General features: G+C 36.8%; 2 protein-coding genes across 8 annotated transcripts; both read left to right on the top strand.

The window, feature by feature from the left end:
- Positions 1 to 851: 851 nt before the first annotated feature.
- Positions 852 to 4,013, top strand: LOC142528861 (protein indeterminate-domain 7-like). Of its 4 annotated transcripts, none has more exons than XM_075634106.1 (4): positions 852 to 1,248; positions 1,487 to 1,706; positions 1,808 to 2,204; positions 2,792 to 4,013. In XM_075634106.1, the coding sequence occupies exons 2-4, from the start codon at positions 1,502 to 1,504 to the stop codon at positions 3,864 to 3,866; spliced, it is 1,677 nt and encodes a 558-aa protein (XP_075490221.1). In that variant the 5' UTR covers positions 852 to 1,248; positions 1,487 to 1,501; the 3' UTR covers positions 3,867 to 4,013. The 4 variants fall into 4 exon arrangements, with proteins under 4 accessions (XP_075490221.1, XP_075490219.1, XP_075490220.1 ...); XM_075634104.1 differs by having other exon boundaries at positions 1,477 to 1,706; XM_075634105.1 differs by having other exon boundaries at positions 852 to 1,320.
- A 1,078-nt stretch (positions 4,014 to 5,091) lies between these two features.
- Positions 5,092 to 16,509, top strand: LOC142528757 (beta-galactosidase 17). 4 transcript variants are annotated; one of them, XM_075633905.1, is made up of 19 exons: positions 5,092 to 5,293; positions 5,378 to 5,482; positions 5,664 to 5,859; positions 6,569 to 6,657; positions 6,762 to 6,842; positions 7,629 to 7,723; positions 8,011 to 8,081; positions 8,705 to 8,795; positions 8,867 to 8,984; positions 9,064 to 9,159; positions 9,245 to 9,293; positions 14,335 to 14,522; positions 14,611 to 14,682; positions 14,939 to 15,085; positions 15,256 to 15,307; positions 15,577 to 15,627; positions 15,831 to 15,964; positions 16,062 to 16,127; positions 16,210 to 16,509. In XM_075633905.1, exons 1-19 carry the CDS (start codon positions 5,171 to 5,173, stop codon positions 16,306 to 16,308), a joined length of 1,923 nt encoding a protein of 640 aa, XP_075490020.1. In that variant the 5' UTR covers positions 5,092 to 5,170; the 3' UTR covers positions 16,309 to 16,509. The 4 variants fall into 4 exon arrangements, with proteins under 4 accessions (XP_075490020.1, XP_075490022.1, XP_075490019.1 ...); XM_075633904.1 differs by having other exon boundaries at positions 5,093 to 5,293; positions 15,256 to 15,306; positions 15,459 to 15,627; XM_075633907.1 differs by lacking the exons at positions 16,062 to 16,127; positions 16,210 to 16,509 and having other exon boundaries at positions 15,729 to 15,961.
- The last annotated feature ends 745 nt before the right edge of the window (positions 16,510 to 17,254 follow it).

Raw genomic sequence — 17,254 nt, 5'->3', positions numbered from 1 at the left:
CTTCCATATCTACTGTGGGTTCGAAGCACATTATTTTGTTTATATCATTTCCTGGAAAATTGGTCAAAATATGACATCTTATTCCACATGCTCAACAATTACAATATTTAAAAATTTCATTAGCTCTAATGTGAACTCTTCTTAAAATTTTTTCTTGTTAGTGTTCGTCCTCTGCTTCGATATGAGTTTGATGCATGGGAAGAAATTCTAATTCTTAATGGTCCACTTCTTTGTCCAAATTTATAATATCAGACTTTTTGTATTGATCATATTGTTTTTGTTTTTTTTTTCCAAGAAGTTCTTCCACTTTTCTCACTTCTAGCATAAGGATGAGAACTAAGACTCTTCCTTTTCCGGGCGCCTTTGTGAATTGCTTCCAATAATTGTTAGATGATCAAATTCTCTATAATATAAAAGAGTATATTTGTTTATACCCCTTAATATTTTGGAGTTCATTTGTAATACTGCCAAATTACATAATCATGCCAATTATTTTGCTTAAAATAAAAATTTAGGCTCTGATATCATTTTGTAGGCCTCTCATGAAATTTTTATAAGATGAAGTTCTTTTGTGTATTTTTAAAAGTTTTTTAGCTTGAAGGAAAAATTAAGCATAATTTGAAAGATCAAAGACCGAATCGAATTGAGACTTGGGCTAAACATTAGGATGAGTTTTTCTACGTCGCTTTATACAATAGAAGTGAAGCTGAAGTTCAAATTGGAGTAATAGTAATATTTTTTTTGTTAAAAAAAGCAAGATACTTAATTATTAAAGAACAGATTTTTATTTTTTCCAAAAATATTTATGGGGTTTGGAGAAGAGAACAAAAGTTAAGACAGAAAGTGCACGTCAGAGTTAGCCGTAGGGTTGTGAGTTATTTTTTTGCAAAGGGTGGAATTAATTTTCAGGATTTTTCTCATCCACATCTCTTTCTTCTCAAAACACACACACACACACACTGAAAAAGCTTTTTTTCTAAAAAAGAAATCCTGAACAGAAGATGCGTGTTGCTTATTATTTGTTCCTACAAGGCACAGGCATGTTTCTGTTCTGAGTTTCTTGGTTTTAGCAAGAAAATCTAGCAGAAATTAAACTTGTGGTTTTTTGGTATCATCTTCAGTCAGATTTTAGCTTTATCTTTCTTTTATTTTATTTTATTTTTCCAGAAAAAAAATAGTTGTCCGTTGTGCTGATGCCAAAGGGTGGAAGGAAGCCATCATCAAGAAGGGGGTTGAAGTTTTTTTAAGGTGCAAACAAGAAACTAAACTTTTAAGGAACAAATATTTGTCCAGTTTTCACCTACTTTAGCCTTTTTCTAGGTTAGTATTTTGTCTTTAGATCTCAAAAATGCTGTCTTATTGTTAAGAAAAGGTTAAAGATCTGTGGACTCATCCTCACCCCATGATTCAACAGTACTTGGATTTCTAGCTAATGATTATGCTTTTGCTGATGTATTAATTTGCATCTGTTTGAAGAAATATTCAGATTTAAAGGGAAAAAATGATGAAAAGTTTGGCATCCATTCAACAAACTCCCGCGGAAGAAAACATGTCTAATTTGACTACTGCATCTGGTGAAGCTAGTGTTTCTTCAAGTAACAGGAACGACAATGGTGGAATGTACCATCCACTCCATAATTTTCAACCCACAAATCAACCTCAGCCACAGCCAATCAAGAAAAAGAGAAACCAACCAGGCCATCCAGGTAAAAACAAAAAACGAACACGAAAGCCCACCTAAAAAATCAGTTTTGATTTGTTATTGGTATTCAAGAAATGAAACTCTTCGATCCGTTTTTCTTTATAGACCCTGATGCAGAAGTGATAGCTTTGTCACCAAGAACCCTCTTGGCAACCAACAGATTTGTGTGTGAAATCTGCAACAAAGGGTTTCAAAGGGACCAAAACCTGCAGCTTCACAGAAGAGGACACAATCTGCCATGGAAGCTGAAGCAAAGAACAAGCAAAGAGATAAGGAAAAAAGTGTATGTTTGCCCAGAAAGCAGCTGTGTCCACCATGATCCATCAAGGGCATTGGGAGATTTGACAGGAATCAAGAAACACTTTTGTAGAAAACATGGGGATAAGAAATGGAAATGTGAGAAATGCTCAAAGAGGTATGCGGTTCAATCAGACTGGAAAGCGCACTCAAAGATTTGTGGCACCAAGGAATACAGATGTGATTGTGGAACTATCTTCTCCAGGTAATTAAACTTGGAGTCGCTATTTTAGTTACCAAAAATCACCAGTTTATTTTTTTTATATCAAAATTGTGCAGTTACAAATTTCTTGATTATTATTTTAGTTTATCAAGGCTTTCTTTTTTGGATATGTGTGAAGTTTATCCCATCAATCACTGTATGAAAATGGGCACCTAACTAGCCAGCTATGGAGGGCATTTCTTGATTTCCTAATTTCATAACTGTTTTTGTCCTCTTTTTTCTCAAAATTATTCTCCTTTTTGGACTCATCTATATTTCCAGGGACTTCTTTTTTTTTTTTTTTTTTGAAACTTCGGGACTTCATTTTCAAATTTCAATAAGAGTGATAGAGCCGACTGATTTGACACACACTTGTTGATTAAAATATTCCACTATAATTGTAAATTATATATATTTCCCATATCCTGTCAAATGAGCCTCCACTTACACTATTCATATACAAGCAGACTCGACCAATAAATTTTTATTCAACAAATTCATATTCCATCAACTAAATTAGCACGTATTCAATATACATAGTGTTTGCGTGTTTCTTAATTCTTGAATGTAATTTTCTTGCTCTTTTTCAGGAGAGATAGCTTTATCACACACAGAGCTTTTTGTGATGCTCTAGCAGAAGAAAATTCAAGAAATAACACAATCCCATTTCAAGCTGTCGCAGGAGCATCTCATCACATAAATCTCCAACAAATTCAATCCCAGTTCAATAACACAAATGATCTCCCATTTCCCATCAAGAAAGAGCAACAAAATTTCAGCCTAAGGCCAGAGATCCCACCATGGCTATCTTGCTCATCATTTCTTGGCCCACAACCCATTGACCTCACCAGCAGTACCACTCCATCATCACTCTTTCAAGGCTTTCAACACAACCAAGATCATCAGAATCCAAACCCAAACCCTAGCAGCAGCTTGGGCCCCGCCGCCCTACCCCCTTACCACCACCCCCAGCCACACCTCTCAGCAACTGCATTGCTGCAGAAAGCAGCACAGATGGGCGCAAAAGGCATCAGCAACCAATGTGCATCACCCGCGGGTGTGTTTATCAGGCCCCACCAAACTCACATGTCTGCTGCTGGTGATCCTGGTCAAAATATAACATCTGGTTTTGGTTTAAACTTGTCTTCACGTGATGAGTTCATCAATGGCTTGACTTCATTTGGGAATAAAGCTGCAGCAATGACAGGTGTTGGTAGTAGTACAGGACCAGGTGCATCAGGAGGTGACCCTAGCAACAACAATATCATTAATATTAACAATATTAATAATAATGATAATAACAATAAGCCTCTTTCTTCTTCATCATCTTCTTTCCTCCATGAAATGATAATGCACCCCGGCCATCCTCTATCTTCGAGCTCTGGATTTGACGGGTCAGCATTTGATGAAGACATTAACGCATTTGGTGGAATCTTGAATCATCGTGTCGCAGCAAAGAAAGCTCGTGGGGGAAGCAATGGCGTAAATCATGAAGGTACTGGTGGAAACGATGGGTTGACAAGGGATTTCTTGGGACTGAGGCATTTGTCTCGAAGTGAAATTCTAAGTTTGACTGGTTTGAGCAACTGCATGAACAAAAGCGCTGGTGCTGCATGTGCTCAGAATAATGATGGAAATCAAACCCAAAAATCTTGGCAAGATTAAATCTTTCGAGGACCCTTTGATTATTTTGTCAAACTAGTCATGACTGATGGAAGAGAGAAGAAAGAAACTCGTGTTGAATTTGAAACCCTAGCTATCTCTTAGCTTGCTCATTATTTTTTAAGATTATGATATAATAATATATATTAATCGTTAGCAGTCTGGTTTTTGCTTAGTTAACTATTTTGAACCTTTTTAGGATGATACAACACATGTCAGTCGTTCAAATGTAAATTGAAAACTAGTTTTTTTTTTAAAAAAAAAAAATTGAAAATCTGTCTATTGAATGCGAGTATTAAATTTAGGTTATGATTAAAATTGAATACTTCTCGGACCACATAAATGCTTGCTTGCAATGTATTAAATAAATATATACTTGTGGCACTGATCCACATATATATTATTCTTCATTTTGAATTTCCATTTCTATATATAAATGTAGAAGATAGATATATATATATATATATATATATATATATAAGGTTGAAGAAGCTCGTAAATCAAGGCAACTACTAATGTGATGGAGACAAAAGTTCCCAATGATACATGTGTGAATTACAAAGTTACAATTTTTAATTTTATTTTTAAGCTAGCTAGAATGAATGAAAAGGACCGGGCAGATCAGAGCCATCGTGTTGTCACTAGAATGCAGTAGCTTTAGGCAGTGTAAATATCTATCTGTATCCAAAAAGATTAACGAATATTATTCTTTTTTGAAAACCTTGTCTTCCTGGATTTCATCTCACGCCATTATTTTGTTTCAATTCAATATTTCAATCCTTTATTGTTTGCAAATTGTCTTCATGTCATGTAGCCAATCGACAACACATTTCCAGCGAAGACCGAATTTATATTACGTGAAATTAATCATAAAGGCTATATATTTCAAATACCCCATAAAATGATAGTGATAAGTTCCATATGCCTTACCGTCCCAAATACAATGTTTTTTTTTTTTTTCCCTACACGGATTTTGAAAAATCATTGGAAAAACAAAATTTACAAATAATTTTTGTATTTAACAAAATTGAGTCAATCGAAAAAAGAAATGCGACCAGGGAGTGCATTTTAGCAAGATATATATAGCAGCGAGAGATTCAAGAGGACAAGGAATAGTGGTTATAAAAATTTATTTGGGCTGAATTTTGTTAGATAACATATGGGCATGAGAAAGCCCAATATAAGATGAGCCCAGCCCGCGTTTGTTTTGGATATGAAACTCTTACTTTACTCCAGCTGGGGAAGAAGAGGAGGAACACTACACTGGTGGTGGAGGATGTTTATGTGACCATCATATTCTCGAAAATATGGCGAGAAAGAGAAGTCTGAGAAGAATTACGGTCAAAATATTCGTTTTCTTGATATCCCTTTTGGTTTTTGGTGCGTTTACCCCTCTCCCATCTCTCTCCCATCAATCTCATCTGGGTAAAGTACGTACTCAGACCTCCATTTCCTTTCAACTTCACTATGCTTGTTTGTAGCACAGTCTCTTAGTTCTATTGATCTCAAAACAGCAAAAAGGAAACAAATTTGAGATATCGGAGGACATGTTTTGGAAAGATGGGGAGCCATTTAGGATCATAGGTGGTGACTTGCATTATTTCCGGGTGCATCCTGAGGTACCGTTAGATGTCATTCTAATTGAGATTGATCAATTCTTTTATTCTTTTTAATTCTAAACTTAAGTTTAACTTGGCATGCTAATTTATCTGATCTCTCTCTACTCCCCTGTTGTGCTGCTTGCGGTACTAGTTTATAGTGGCATTTTGTCTATTTATTCTTGTGGGTCATGAATTATAGTATTGGGAAGATAGACTGCTGAGGGCTAAGGCGTTGGGCTTGAATACAATTCAGACCTATGTTCCATGGAATTTGCATGAGCCGATACAGGAGCATCTGGTGTTTGAAGGCATTGCAGATATTGTTTTCTTTCTGAAGCTCTGCAAGAAATTGGATTTATTGGTTATGCTGCGTGCTGGGCCTTATATTTGTGGAGGTTAGCACTGTTTTTTAGGACTTTATATAATATTATTTTTTCCAAAGCTATTGAATCCAAATACCTTTCCCAAATCTAGTCTTCTAAAGTCAAGCCATTTGTAAGTTTGTAATTTGGAGTTTACATATTCCATTTGCCGAATTTACTATAATACTCGGAGATGGAATTTTTCATCTCCCAATGGCGACTTTGACTGATTGTGCATGAGTTTAGATGATTTTTAACATGCAATAATATTTCAGGTTGACCGTATGACCTTAGTTGGGAATTGGGATTGAAAGGAAGGCAGGAATAAAACAACGATGTTTGTATGATGTTAGTTGTCACTACGGTTTTCAATCTTAAGTTAAAATCATAGTAAATTATTTACCATTAAGGTAATTCATGGACAATTACAGTTGTCCAAAGAGCTTTTGTCATGTTTTTCCTTTGGTCTATCAGTTCAATTGAGGCATATCTTTTGGCTCTTACTGTAGTACCATGTTCTCTCATGATTGCCTAAAGGTCTGAATTCTGCTTTATATATTTGAGTTTTTACCCATTTTCAAACCAGCAACCTGGCTGTTCTAGATAAATATTTTCTGTTTGAATTAAACCCCAACTATAGTCTACTATATTTTGAGATGCGATTTCAAACTGGGAAATGTTTAGCAGGGTTACCTCCTTGTGGCATGTGTTTATCTCCATTTTATTTTTCTTGGGGTTATAGAGTGGGATTTGGGAGGCTTGCCTGCTTGGTTGCTTGCCAAAGAGCCTGAGATCAAGCTTAGATCATCAGATGCCGCCTTCCTTCAACTGGTAAATTTATTTGCCTAGAAAAACGAATTTAATCATGCCAACTCACTACTTGATTTGTGAAGATATATTTGCTGATTTTTTCACTGCTGAATTCAACTTTTGAGGTGGAAAAATGGTGGTCTATCCTACTTCCAAAAGTGTCTCCTCTTCTTTACAGCAATGGAGGTCCTGTTATAATGTACCAGGTGGGTCAAACCAAGGAATCGGATGCTTCATTAAATTGTCTAATAAAATATTATATGTAGTTACTCCTGTCCTTTACCAGAATCTAAGAACAACAATAAAAATAGTGCAAAAATATATATGAATTGACTGTTTGAAGGATACTTTTAGTGTTCAGCTTGGCTTTTAACTGATGTAGCTATGGCATGGCTCCTGTTCTTGTGAAACTTTTTCATTCAATCGCTTCCTGCTACACGGTATACAACAACTAATATACCTTCCGTACTTAAAATTAGGTGATTACTTCATTATTGCTGATGTTATTTCTGCACGACAGATTTTCTTCTTCCATAAATGTTATAATATAAGGTTATAACCCTCAAAATTGTTAGCACATTTCTGCAATCGTTTTGATTTAACACCTCAAAATCATATGGTTAGATCAAATATTATACATTTAGGAATACATATTTTTTATGGTAATTGAGGAATAAATATAGAGCGACCCAAAATTAGGAGTAAAACTAGAAAAAAAAATTAGCTTCAAACCATGTTGTTACTTCCTGGTTTTACATTCCCAAAAGGTCAATCAATACATCATGTCATCATAAGGTAATTATCTTGCGATTGGAAATCTAGCTCTTGAAACTTCTATCTTGCAAGTATGTGGGAAATATTGAATTATAAACTAAATATTTTTTATGCAACATAACCGAGAGTTTTGTTGCTAATGATTCTTGCATATCCTCATTTTTTGTCCGTTATCTTATGTTAATAGTGGATATTCTAAGTGCTAAATAATTTGACAGATTGAGAATGAATTCGGCTCATATGGGGATGACAAAGCTTACTTGCATTATTTGGTTAAACTTGCACGGCGGCTCCTTGGAGATGATATCATATTGTAAGATGGGTGCATAAATAGTTGAAGAAGTTGTTACTTTATATTCTTGAATGCTTTCTTATGCATTATCATATCCCACTGCAAGTGTGACTCTGAGGTTGTGGCGTTTAGTGCTAGGATTTTGGTGTATTTGTCTTGTCATGCATATTTAGTTCCTGGTAATACAGTTGTGGTTTGAGAAAATAATGGGTGTAGCCTTATCTGTCTTCTTTAAACCTTATAATCACTAATTGATAAATCTTGATTATTTTTTACACATCTATATGGAATTACACTGTTGTTTGTAGGTATACTACAGATGGAGGTTCGAGAGAAACTCTTGAGAAAGGAACAATTCAAGGAGATGCTGTTTTCTCTGGTTAGATGACAAGAATACTCAATTTTAGAATCATTCATTCGAGTTCCCACAGTTTCCTTGTGTGACTAACGTAGAGACTATTTCTATTGATTTCATACTAGTAATTCAAAATTGATTACCCGAGTATTTACTGAGAGCAACTGTAGCCAATGATCTTAGAGAAGTCTATTCAACAACTCACGTTTCCCAACTCCATTGGCACTGGTGGATGTAGGAATTTGTCCTAGTGAAGGCGCAAATAAAGACAAAAAAAATTTCAAATACAAATGGAGCTGAAAACAATTAACCTATTATGTAATTTGCAAAACCATAACAAAACAAATTTTCATAGCCACTAAGCGGAAATGAGTAACTGATATCTTGCATATGTTCTTGGATGTACTATTTATATATTTAACGTGCATTTAAAAGCTGCTTTAAGCAAACGAAGTTCGAGGTTTTATGGTTAAAGTAAGCGCTTCAGCAAAGGACTGCCCTTAGCTTGTCTCGAGCAGCAAAAGCAGAGCCTTGTTGAGTTAGCCTAGTGCATACCTCATGGGCATTTTTTTAATAACTATGGGTTATCCTATCTAATACTTTGTTCAATTACAACAATCAGTCTGAAGTTTCACTTTTCCATATAGCCGTTGACTTCACTACTGGAGATGATCCATGGCCCATATTTAAGCTGCAAAAAGAGTTTAATGCACCAGGAAAATCGCCACCACTCTCAGCGTTGGTATCTTTTTTTCTTCATATGGGTTCTGTGAAATATTTCCTTCTCTTAATCATGTTTTTTATTTCAGCGAATTCTATACTGGTTGGCTCACTCATTGGGGAGAGAATATTGCAAGCACTGATGCAACTCAAACTGCAACTTATTTGGAAAAGATTTTGTCAAAGAATGGGTCTGCTGTCCTCTATGTATGCCTTTATACTCTATGTTTGGTTGTCAAAAATGACTGTTTACCACTCATAGGATTACATATGCTCTTTATTCTAGATGGCACATGGTGGCACAAACTTTGGATTTTATAGTGGTGCCAACACCGGAGCAAATGAGTCCGACTACAAGCCTGACCTTACATCTTATGATTATGTGAGGAAGATCATGAATCCGTTAACCATGTCATCACTAAGCTTATCACACTTCTTCCTTCTCAAACTGCCACCTCATTTTCTAGGATGCGCCTATCAAGGAATCTGGAGATGTGGACAACAAAAAGTACAAAGGTAAGTTCACCTTGTGGAAATCTGCAAGTATCTTCTTCTTCTTTTTGATTTTTTTTCTTTCTAGACTGCACATTAAGAAAACACATGAAATCTATAATCATTTAAATTCTATAATCATTTAAACTCTGTGATTAATTCTTTTCATATAGATGTGCTTGTAAAGTATTTCCTACATCCCTCTCAATATTCGAAATTTGACGCTGTCACTGTCTCTGATTTTTTAGAAAAAGTGTGGGATTTTATGAAGATACTGATGAGGTGAGGAATTCTTATTTCACTTCCCTTAAAAAATGAATACAGTGCTACACTAATATATAATGCAAAAGTGCAAGCTAACAACCTAATCTATCCAAATATTTGAATTACAACTAAAAGATAAAAGCTGATAAAAGATTTAAATGGGAAAAACCAACTTATCTGATATGATCTTATCGGATCTTCAACACTCTTCCCTCAAGTTGGGTTGTATATGTTGATCATGCCCAACTTGGACACTAAGTTTTCAAAATTTGGTCGGTATAAGGCCTTAGTTAGAATGTCTGCAACTTGGGTGTGGCTGGGGACAACAGATTTTCAAAGTCTCTTTCTCGAGTTTTTCACTTATGAAATGACGATCGGCTTCAACGTGCTTAGTTCAATCATGATAGGACTGGATTCTTGGCAATACTTATCGTCGCTTGGTTATCATACTTCAGTTCTATTTCTTGATGCCCCTCTACTTTCAGTTCTGCCAAGAACCTTTGTATCCGTATCTCTTCACAAGTTCCATTAGCCAATGACCGAAACTCAGCTTCTGCACTGCTTCTTGCCACCACAGATTGTTTCTTGCTTCGCCATGTTACGAGGTTACCCCCATACAAATGAGCAATACCCAGATGTAGATTGTCTGTCAGTGGAAGATCCTGCCCAATCAGCGTCACTGTATACCTGTATGTTTCTTTGTGCTGGCTTCTGGAAGCATAGTCCCTTTCCAGGGGATCCTTTGAGGTACTTCAATATACGACAAACAACATTCATATGTTCTTTAGTTGATTGTTCATGAATTGGCTTACAACACTTGCAACAAATCCAATGTCCGGTCTTGTGTGAGATAGATATATCAGTTTGCCCACTAACCTCTGGTATGGTCCTTCGTCGATCATTGGACTTTCCTCGTTCTTTCCAAGTTTTATATTTGGATCCATAGGAGTATCAACATGCTTGCATCCCAACATCCCAATCTCTTTCAAAAGGTCAAGGACATATTTTCTTTGAGAAATTGATATGGCCACTTCCATCCCCAATAAATATTTCAACAGTCCTAGATCTATCATCTCGAATTCTCTTGAGAGTAGTTGCTTGATCTGAGTTATGCTTTCTTCATGGTTCTCAGTAATTATAATGTCGTCAACATATACGATGATAACATAACTCCTGTCTTGGTTGGAATGCTTGACAAACATAGTGTGATCTGATTGACACCGTATGTATCCACTTTCTTTCAATACTTTGGTAAACTTGTGGAACCAAGCTCTGGGAGACTGCTTCAAACCATAAAGAGATTTTTTTAACCAATAGACTTTATTGGCCGTCGTTTTGGATTCGAATACAGGTGAAATACTCATGTAGGTCTCCTCTTCCAGATCTCCATTTAAGAAGGCATTTTTGACATCAAGTTGATATATGGGCCAGTCTAGATTTGCAGCAATAGATAGGAGTACACAAACAGTATTTAGCATGGCAACATGGACAAATGTCTCTTGATAGTCAATCCCATATGTCTGAGTAAACCCCTTTGCTACTAATCGTGTTTTATATAGTTCAATGCTCCCAGAAGCCTTATGTTTGATTGTGAAAATCCAATTGCAACCAACAATTCGTTTTCCAAGAGGAAGTTCTGTGATCTGCCAAGTATTATTCTTTTCAAGAGCATTTATTTTGTCAAAAGCCGCCGCCCTCCATTGTGGATGTTGCAGACCTCGGTGATGTTTGATGGGACCTGTACTTGGTCTAAATTCACAACAAAAGCTCGATATGCAAGAGACAATAGATCAAGAGAGACAAAATTAATTATAGGGTGTTGGGTGCATGATCTGATTCTTTTTCTTAATGCAATTGGTCTATCATCAATATCAGGTGAGGTGGAGCTTGGCATACCTTGATTGTTTTCCAGAGGATCTGGTATTGAGGGAGTGCTCTTGGCTTGCTGATTGTGTGTTTGGCCTGGAGGAGATTTCCTACGTGTATAGACATGGTCAAAAGGTAGAATTTGGGAGTGATTTGGTGGGATAGTATGGATTGTATCATCAAGATGTATTTGAGGTGGGTGTAGAAGATCCAGATTCTGAAGGTCGTTAATCACTTGCTCTCCCTGAGCTGAGGAAGGTGGAAAGAATGGTTCAGACTCATTAAATGTGACATCCATGGTATTGTAGAATCTTTTTGTGGTCGAGGAATAACACTTATACCTCTTCTGATTAAATGAATACCCCAAGAAGATACATTTGAGTGAACGCGGGTCAAGTTTGCTTCTATGTTGGGAATGAATATACACAAATGATGCACACCCAAAGACACACGATGGAATATTGTGCAGTAAGTGTGAGTTAGGGTAGATGTTGAGGAGAGACTGAATAGGTCGTTGGAACTTAAGGACTCTAGATGGCATTCGATTTATGAGGTATGTGGCTGTGAGTGCAGCCTCACCCCAGAAATGATAAGGGACATTATGTGTGAACAATAAAGAACGAGCCACCTCCAGGAGATGACGATTTTTGCGTTCTGCGGTACCATTTTGTTGAGGTGTATGAACGCATGAGCTTTGATGAATTATTCCACGAGTGGTTAGGTAGTCTCCAAGAACTGTGTCAAAGAAGTCCCGAGCCCGATCAGTTCGCAAAATTTGGATATCAGTTGAGAATTGTGTGTGAATCATAGCGGAGAATGTTTTAAAAATTGTAGACGTCTCACTCTGGTCTTTCATGAGCCAATACAGACGAGTATGATCGTCAACAAATAATAAGAACCATCGAGTACCCATTATGTTTTTTACACGATGACCCCAAATATCGCTATATATTAGTGAGAATGGTTTGGATGGATTATATATTTGTGGTTTGAACGATGTACGAGCATGTCTTGATAATTGACAAACATCACAATCGGGTAAATGAGAAGTGTTGTTATTCAATAACGATGGAAATAATTTCTTGAGATACAAAAATTTGGATGGCTTAGACGATAGTGCCATAACAAAATCTCGTTATCTCTAAAGGGTCTGAATGCGGAATATGATTGCCAGAGGGATTGAAAAATAAAGACTCGGAGGGGGGCTTCATCTTTAGTAGATAGAGACCTGCACAACACTCAACATTGCCAATCGTCCTCCCCGATTCCAGGTCCTGAAAAACACATGAGTCAATCGAAAAGGTTGCAGAGCAATGCAAGTTCTTATTCAATGCACTGACGGACAACAGATTACAATGAAGTGCGGGAACAAATAACACGTTATGTAAGCATAAGTCTGTGGATAACCAAATTGAACCGGACCCAAGTACTCTTGTACAAGAACCATTTGCTACTCGGACTGATTGAGAGACCCGTAGAGGGGTGTATGATGTGAACATTTGCAATTGGTTGGGCAAATGGTCTGATGCACCTGAATATACTATCCAATAACTTGATAAATCAGTATGTGAGATAAGAGCAAGGGGAATATCACCTGGAATAGCAGTGCGACCCATTCCGACGACAGGAGATGGGGAAGATGAGGTATGCTGGGAGAAAAACTTCTGGAGAGCGTCCAATTGTTCCTTGGTGAAAGTCGCTACCGTAGACGAGGGCTGATCAGAGACAGCGTTGTGCGCGCGGCGTTCCCTTGCTTGTTTCCAATCCACTGGTTTACCATGTATCTTCCAGCAGCTTTCGATATTGTGAGTTGGTTTCTTGCAGAATTCACACCAAGGACGTCCCGGAATTTTTCCTTTTGTGTTGTTTGGAGGCTGTCCGTGACGAACTCCTTGCTGGGCAGTACCTTCAGTATGTGATGGGGCATTTTGGCGTTGAAGGACTAGAGCAGAGCTATCAGAGGACTGTAGCGATGAGCCCAGCATCACTTTGCGTCGGCTTTCCTCCTGTCGCACAGCTGAGAAGGCTGCGCGGAGGCTAGGCATTGGCTTAGTGCTAAGGACTCTGCCCCGGACATCATCGAAATTATTATTTAGGCCCATGAGGAACTTGAAGACCCGTTTGTTTTCGATAAATGATCTGAACAGCTTCTCGTCTTTGGAGCATTTCCAGTCATGCGTCTCAGTCAAGTCAATGATTTGCCAGTTGCGAATAAGGGCTATAGCTGATTAAGTTGCAAAAAGCTCAGCCGTATTGTCGTTGTAGGAGTAGGATTCACGGGCAGTATCCCAAATTTCCGAGGCAGAAGGATAAAAAAGGAAATTCTCCCCAGTCTCCGGGAGCATTGAATTGATTAGCCACGCCATAACCTGGTTGTTTTCAGCCTTCCAAATCCTGAAATTTGGATCGGTGGGTTCGGGGCGTGTTGCAGAACCCGTGAGTAAATCTTCTCCCTCGGCCACGTATGTATATGAATACGGACTGTGACCGAGGTAAAAAATTTCTGCCATTAAGTTTATGGCAGGTGATTGAGAGAGACGATGTGTCACCCGAGAATTTGGTGTGGGTGCCGGAGTTGCGGATTCAGAGGTGGAGGCCTCCTGGATTTCGTCCCGTATTTTGTCAAGGATCTGCCTTATGCTCTGATATCATGTGGGATTTATGAAGATAATGATGAGGTGAGGAATTTTTATTTCACTTCCCTTAGAAAATGAATACAGTGCTACACTAATATATACTGCAAAAGTGCAAGCTAACAACATAATCTATCCAAATATTTGAATTACAACTAAAGGATAAAAGCTGATAAAAGATTTAAATGGGAAAAACCAACTTATCAGATATGATCTTATCGGATCTTCAACAAAAAGATTTAACAACGTAACGTTGAAGATTATGATAACCTTTTCCTGACTATGTTATGCTTTGGTTTCAGCTTTGAGAAGGGTCATTGCTAAATATAGTTCGAAGCCTCTCATTTCAATTCCTTCAGATAATGAAAAGACGGCTTATGGACGTATTAAGCTGGATAAAATTTCATTTTTGTATGATACGATTGATTATAAAAATCTATTTGGTGCGATGGAATCTGAGATTCCCAAATCAATGGAGGCCATTGGACAGGTGATAAAACATAAAAGTGGTTCAGATCTCCTAATGGTTTTAATAGATGGACTTTGAGTTCTGATTCCTTTGAATTTTCCATTTTCAGATGTTCGGTTTTGTGTTATATGCCTCTGAGTACGCTCCAAATGACTACAAAAATGTGTTGTACATACCCAAGGTCATCTCTTTCCAGTGTAGTGTTCAGATATGTTTAATTTTTTTGCTGGAAAATCTGTACTTCAACATTTAATTTATTAAAATATCTCGGTTGACTAGCAAATTTCATCTCACTAATTGAAAAATGATTCATGCCTTCTTGTACAGCTTGGACAAGTCCGCTGGATGTATTGATATATGCAAAAGTTTTGAAGAAAATTTATCTCAATCAGCATAATAAGTTGAGATATGATGTTTTCAAGTATAATTTGCTGCAGGTGCATGACAGAGCTCAAGTGTTTGTTTCATGTGCTGACGATAGTGCAAAAAGGCCGTCATATGTTGGCACTATCACAAGATGGTCTACTACAACAATTGACCTGCCTTATGTAAAATGCCCATCCAAAATTAAGTTATTGATCTTGGTATGAATATTTTTGTTTCGCAGCAGTAGTGTAGAGTGTAACCACGCAATTAGGAAAAAATAGTTTCTTATTTACTAGCATTTCATGCTTCGTTATCTACTTTTTTATGGTTTTTATGAATAATTATGTTTTCAGTTTAACTGCAATAATCTGTCTAATTACCTGTTTAGATCGAAAACATGGGACGCTTGAATTATGGACCTTATATTTTTGACAAAAAGGTAACTCTTATTTCGTTGTATCCCATGCTGTTGCTTGTAGCCTACGCAAAATGGGCATTTTGCCATCTTTTTTTTTTCAAGTTATCTCTTTTGCCTCTATCTTTCTGTTTACCTTTCTCAAAATGATTGTCGTTTGGGTATTTGTTTCACAGGGTATTTTATCTTCTGTTTACGTGAACTCGAGGCCTCTGTATAAATGGAAAATGATTTCCATCCCTCTCCAAAATTTAAATGAAAGCAAAAGGATTAATCCCATCACTCTGAATGCAGAAATGGAATTTCTGGAAAAATCTGACAGCAACAAATTAAAAGACCAAGAAAGTAAGCCTGAGATTTGTGCGGTACAATGAATTATATGGGATTTCATTGCTACTCTTTGCTCTCATGAAATTCTTTTTCGATATTTTGATCTCTGTCATCAGGATCATGGTTCTGCCTCTGTTTTTTGGCCTCGAGCAACATGTCTTAATTACACTGTTAAAGTTGAGAGTGTTGCCACTAAAAGGTGTGGCTCCTTTTTGCAGAATTTAATATTGAACCAGCATTTTACACTGGTCATTTCAATATTGACAAAGTCTCAGACACATTCCTGTCATTCAAAGGTTGGAACAAAGGAGTTGCATTTGTGAATGATTTCAACGTTGGACGTTTTTGGCCGGTAGACAATGGATTTGTTATTATTATTGTCATTTCTTTTGACAGTTTTGTCTTTCTTGACAAAGTGCATCACATTTTTCATTTACCCTGTTTTGCAGTCCATTGGACCACAATGCACCCTTTATATTCCGGCTCCAATTCTTCAAGAAGGAGAAAATATTTTGGTATGATAATCTGGAAGTACTATGAGTTATGACTGTGTTTATGTTTCAGATAGTTTTTAATGATATATGCTTCTAAAATCAGGTGATCCTGGAGTTGGAATCACCGAACCCTGATCTATTTGTGAGGTCGATTAGCCAACCGGACTTCACTTGTGGTCCTGCGACTTTGAAGGTTGGTTGACCTTCCCCGTTCCTGAATCAGTTCAAACCCCAAACAAAGTATTATATAATGTGAGCACCTATCTTTTAGTAGTCCTAAAGAAAATCATTTTTCCACCATACATCTAACTCCTAAAAGTGGTTGTGGAGAGACAATGTTGTTCTTGTGAGTAAAGATTGCATGTATTATACGATATTGTATAAAGCTTTTTAGTTTTTTTCTTCTTATAAAGTATTTTTGATTTTTTTCTTATATAATTCAACACGTGACAGCAGTCATGATAGCAATTTTGGATAATGTGCCATAGGTAGTTCCCGTATATGTAAAAATAATTTTTTTTTACTGTCGTAGAGCCTCCATCATTTTTTGCCCTTCGAATATACCTTTAGAAATTCATATTATTCGTCACCATGCTGCTCTTCTAGAGTTGAAATCTTTTTATGGACAACCCGTTTTAATGTTAAAATAATCATTTCAGAGCGTCTAATTCTTTCAACGGCGCAATATGAAAAATAATTTTTTTTGTTAAAAAACTAGTAAGAGATCTTGAAGAAAAACATATATTTAAAATACAGAATTAGCTAGCAATTCAAGATTTAGACAAAAAATCTTCAGCAATAGAACTCGTCTTCTCCGTCTTTAATTTCTCTCCTCCATCTTCGATCCTGTAGTTATTACCAACAAGAAAACAACGGGAAAAACAGATATGCTGTACATCTCTCTTTTTGAGTTATTTTTTTTAAAAAATTTGATTTACCTATAAAGGCGTCACTGTATGACAAATTTGTATCACTTTCGGACAAATGATTTTTAAATCTAATTCTGCATAGCCTCAAAGATTGCGAAACACCGCGAAAAAAAATTACAGTATCTCAAGATGACGCAGATGCACTTGAGCACCAACCCCATGTCATCAACGTTCGGCAAGCAATTTCTAAGAGAATTTTTTCTCGTTTATTTAGAATCC

This window comes from Primulina tabacum, chromosome 16 (genome assembly GCF_025594145.1).
Source record: "Primulina tabacum isolate GXHZ01 chromosome 16, ASM2559414v2, whole genome shotgun sequence".
NCBI lineage: Eukaryota > Viridiplantae > Streptophyta > Magnoliopsida > Lamiales > Gesneriaceae > Primulina > Primulina tabacum.
This window is presented reverse-complemented; position numbering and strand designations above follow the sequence as displayed.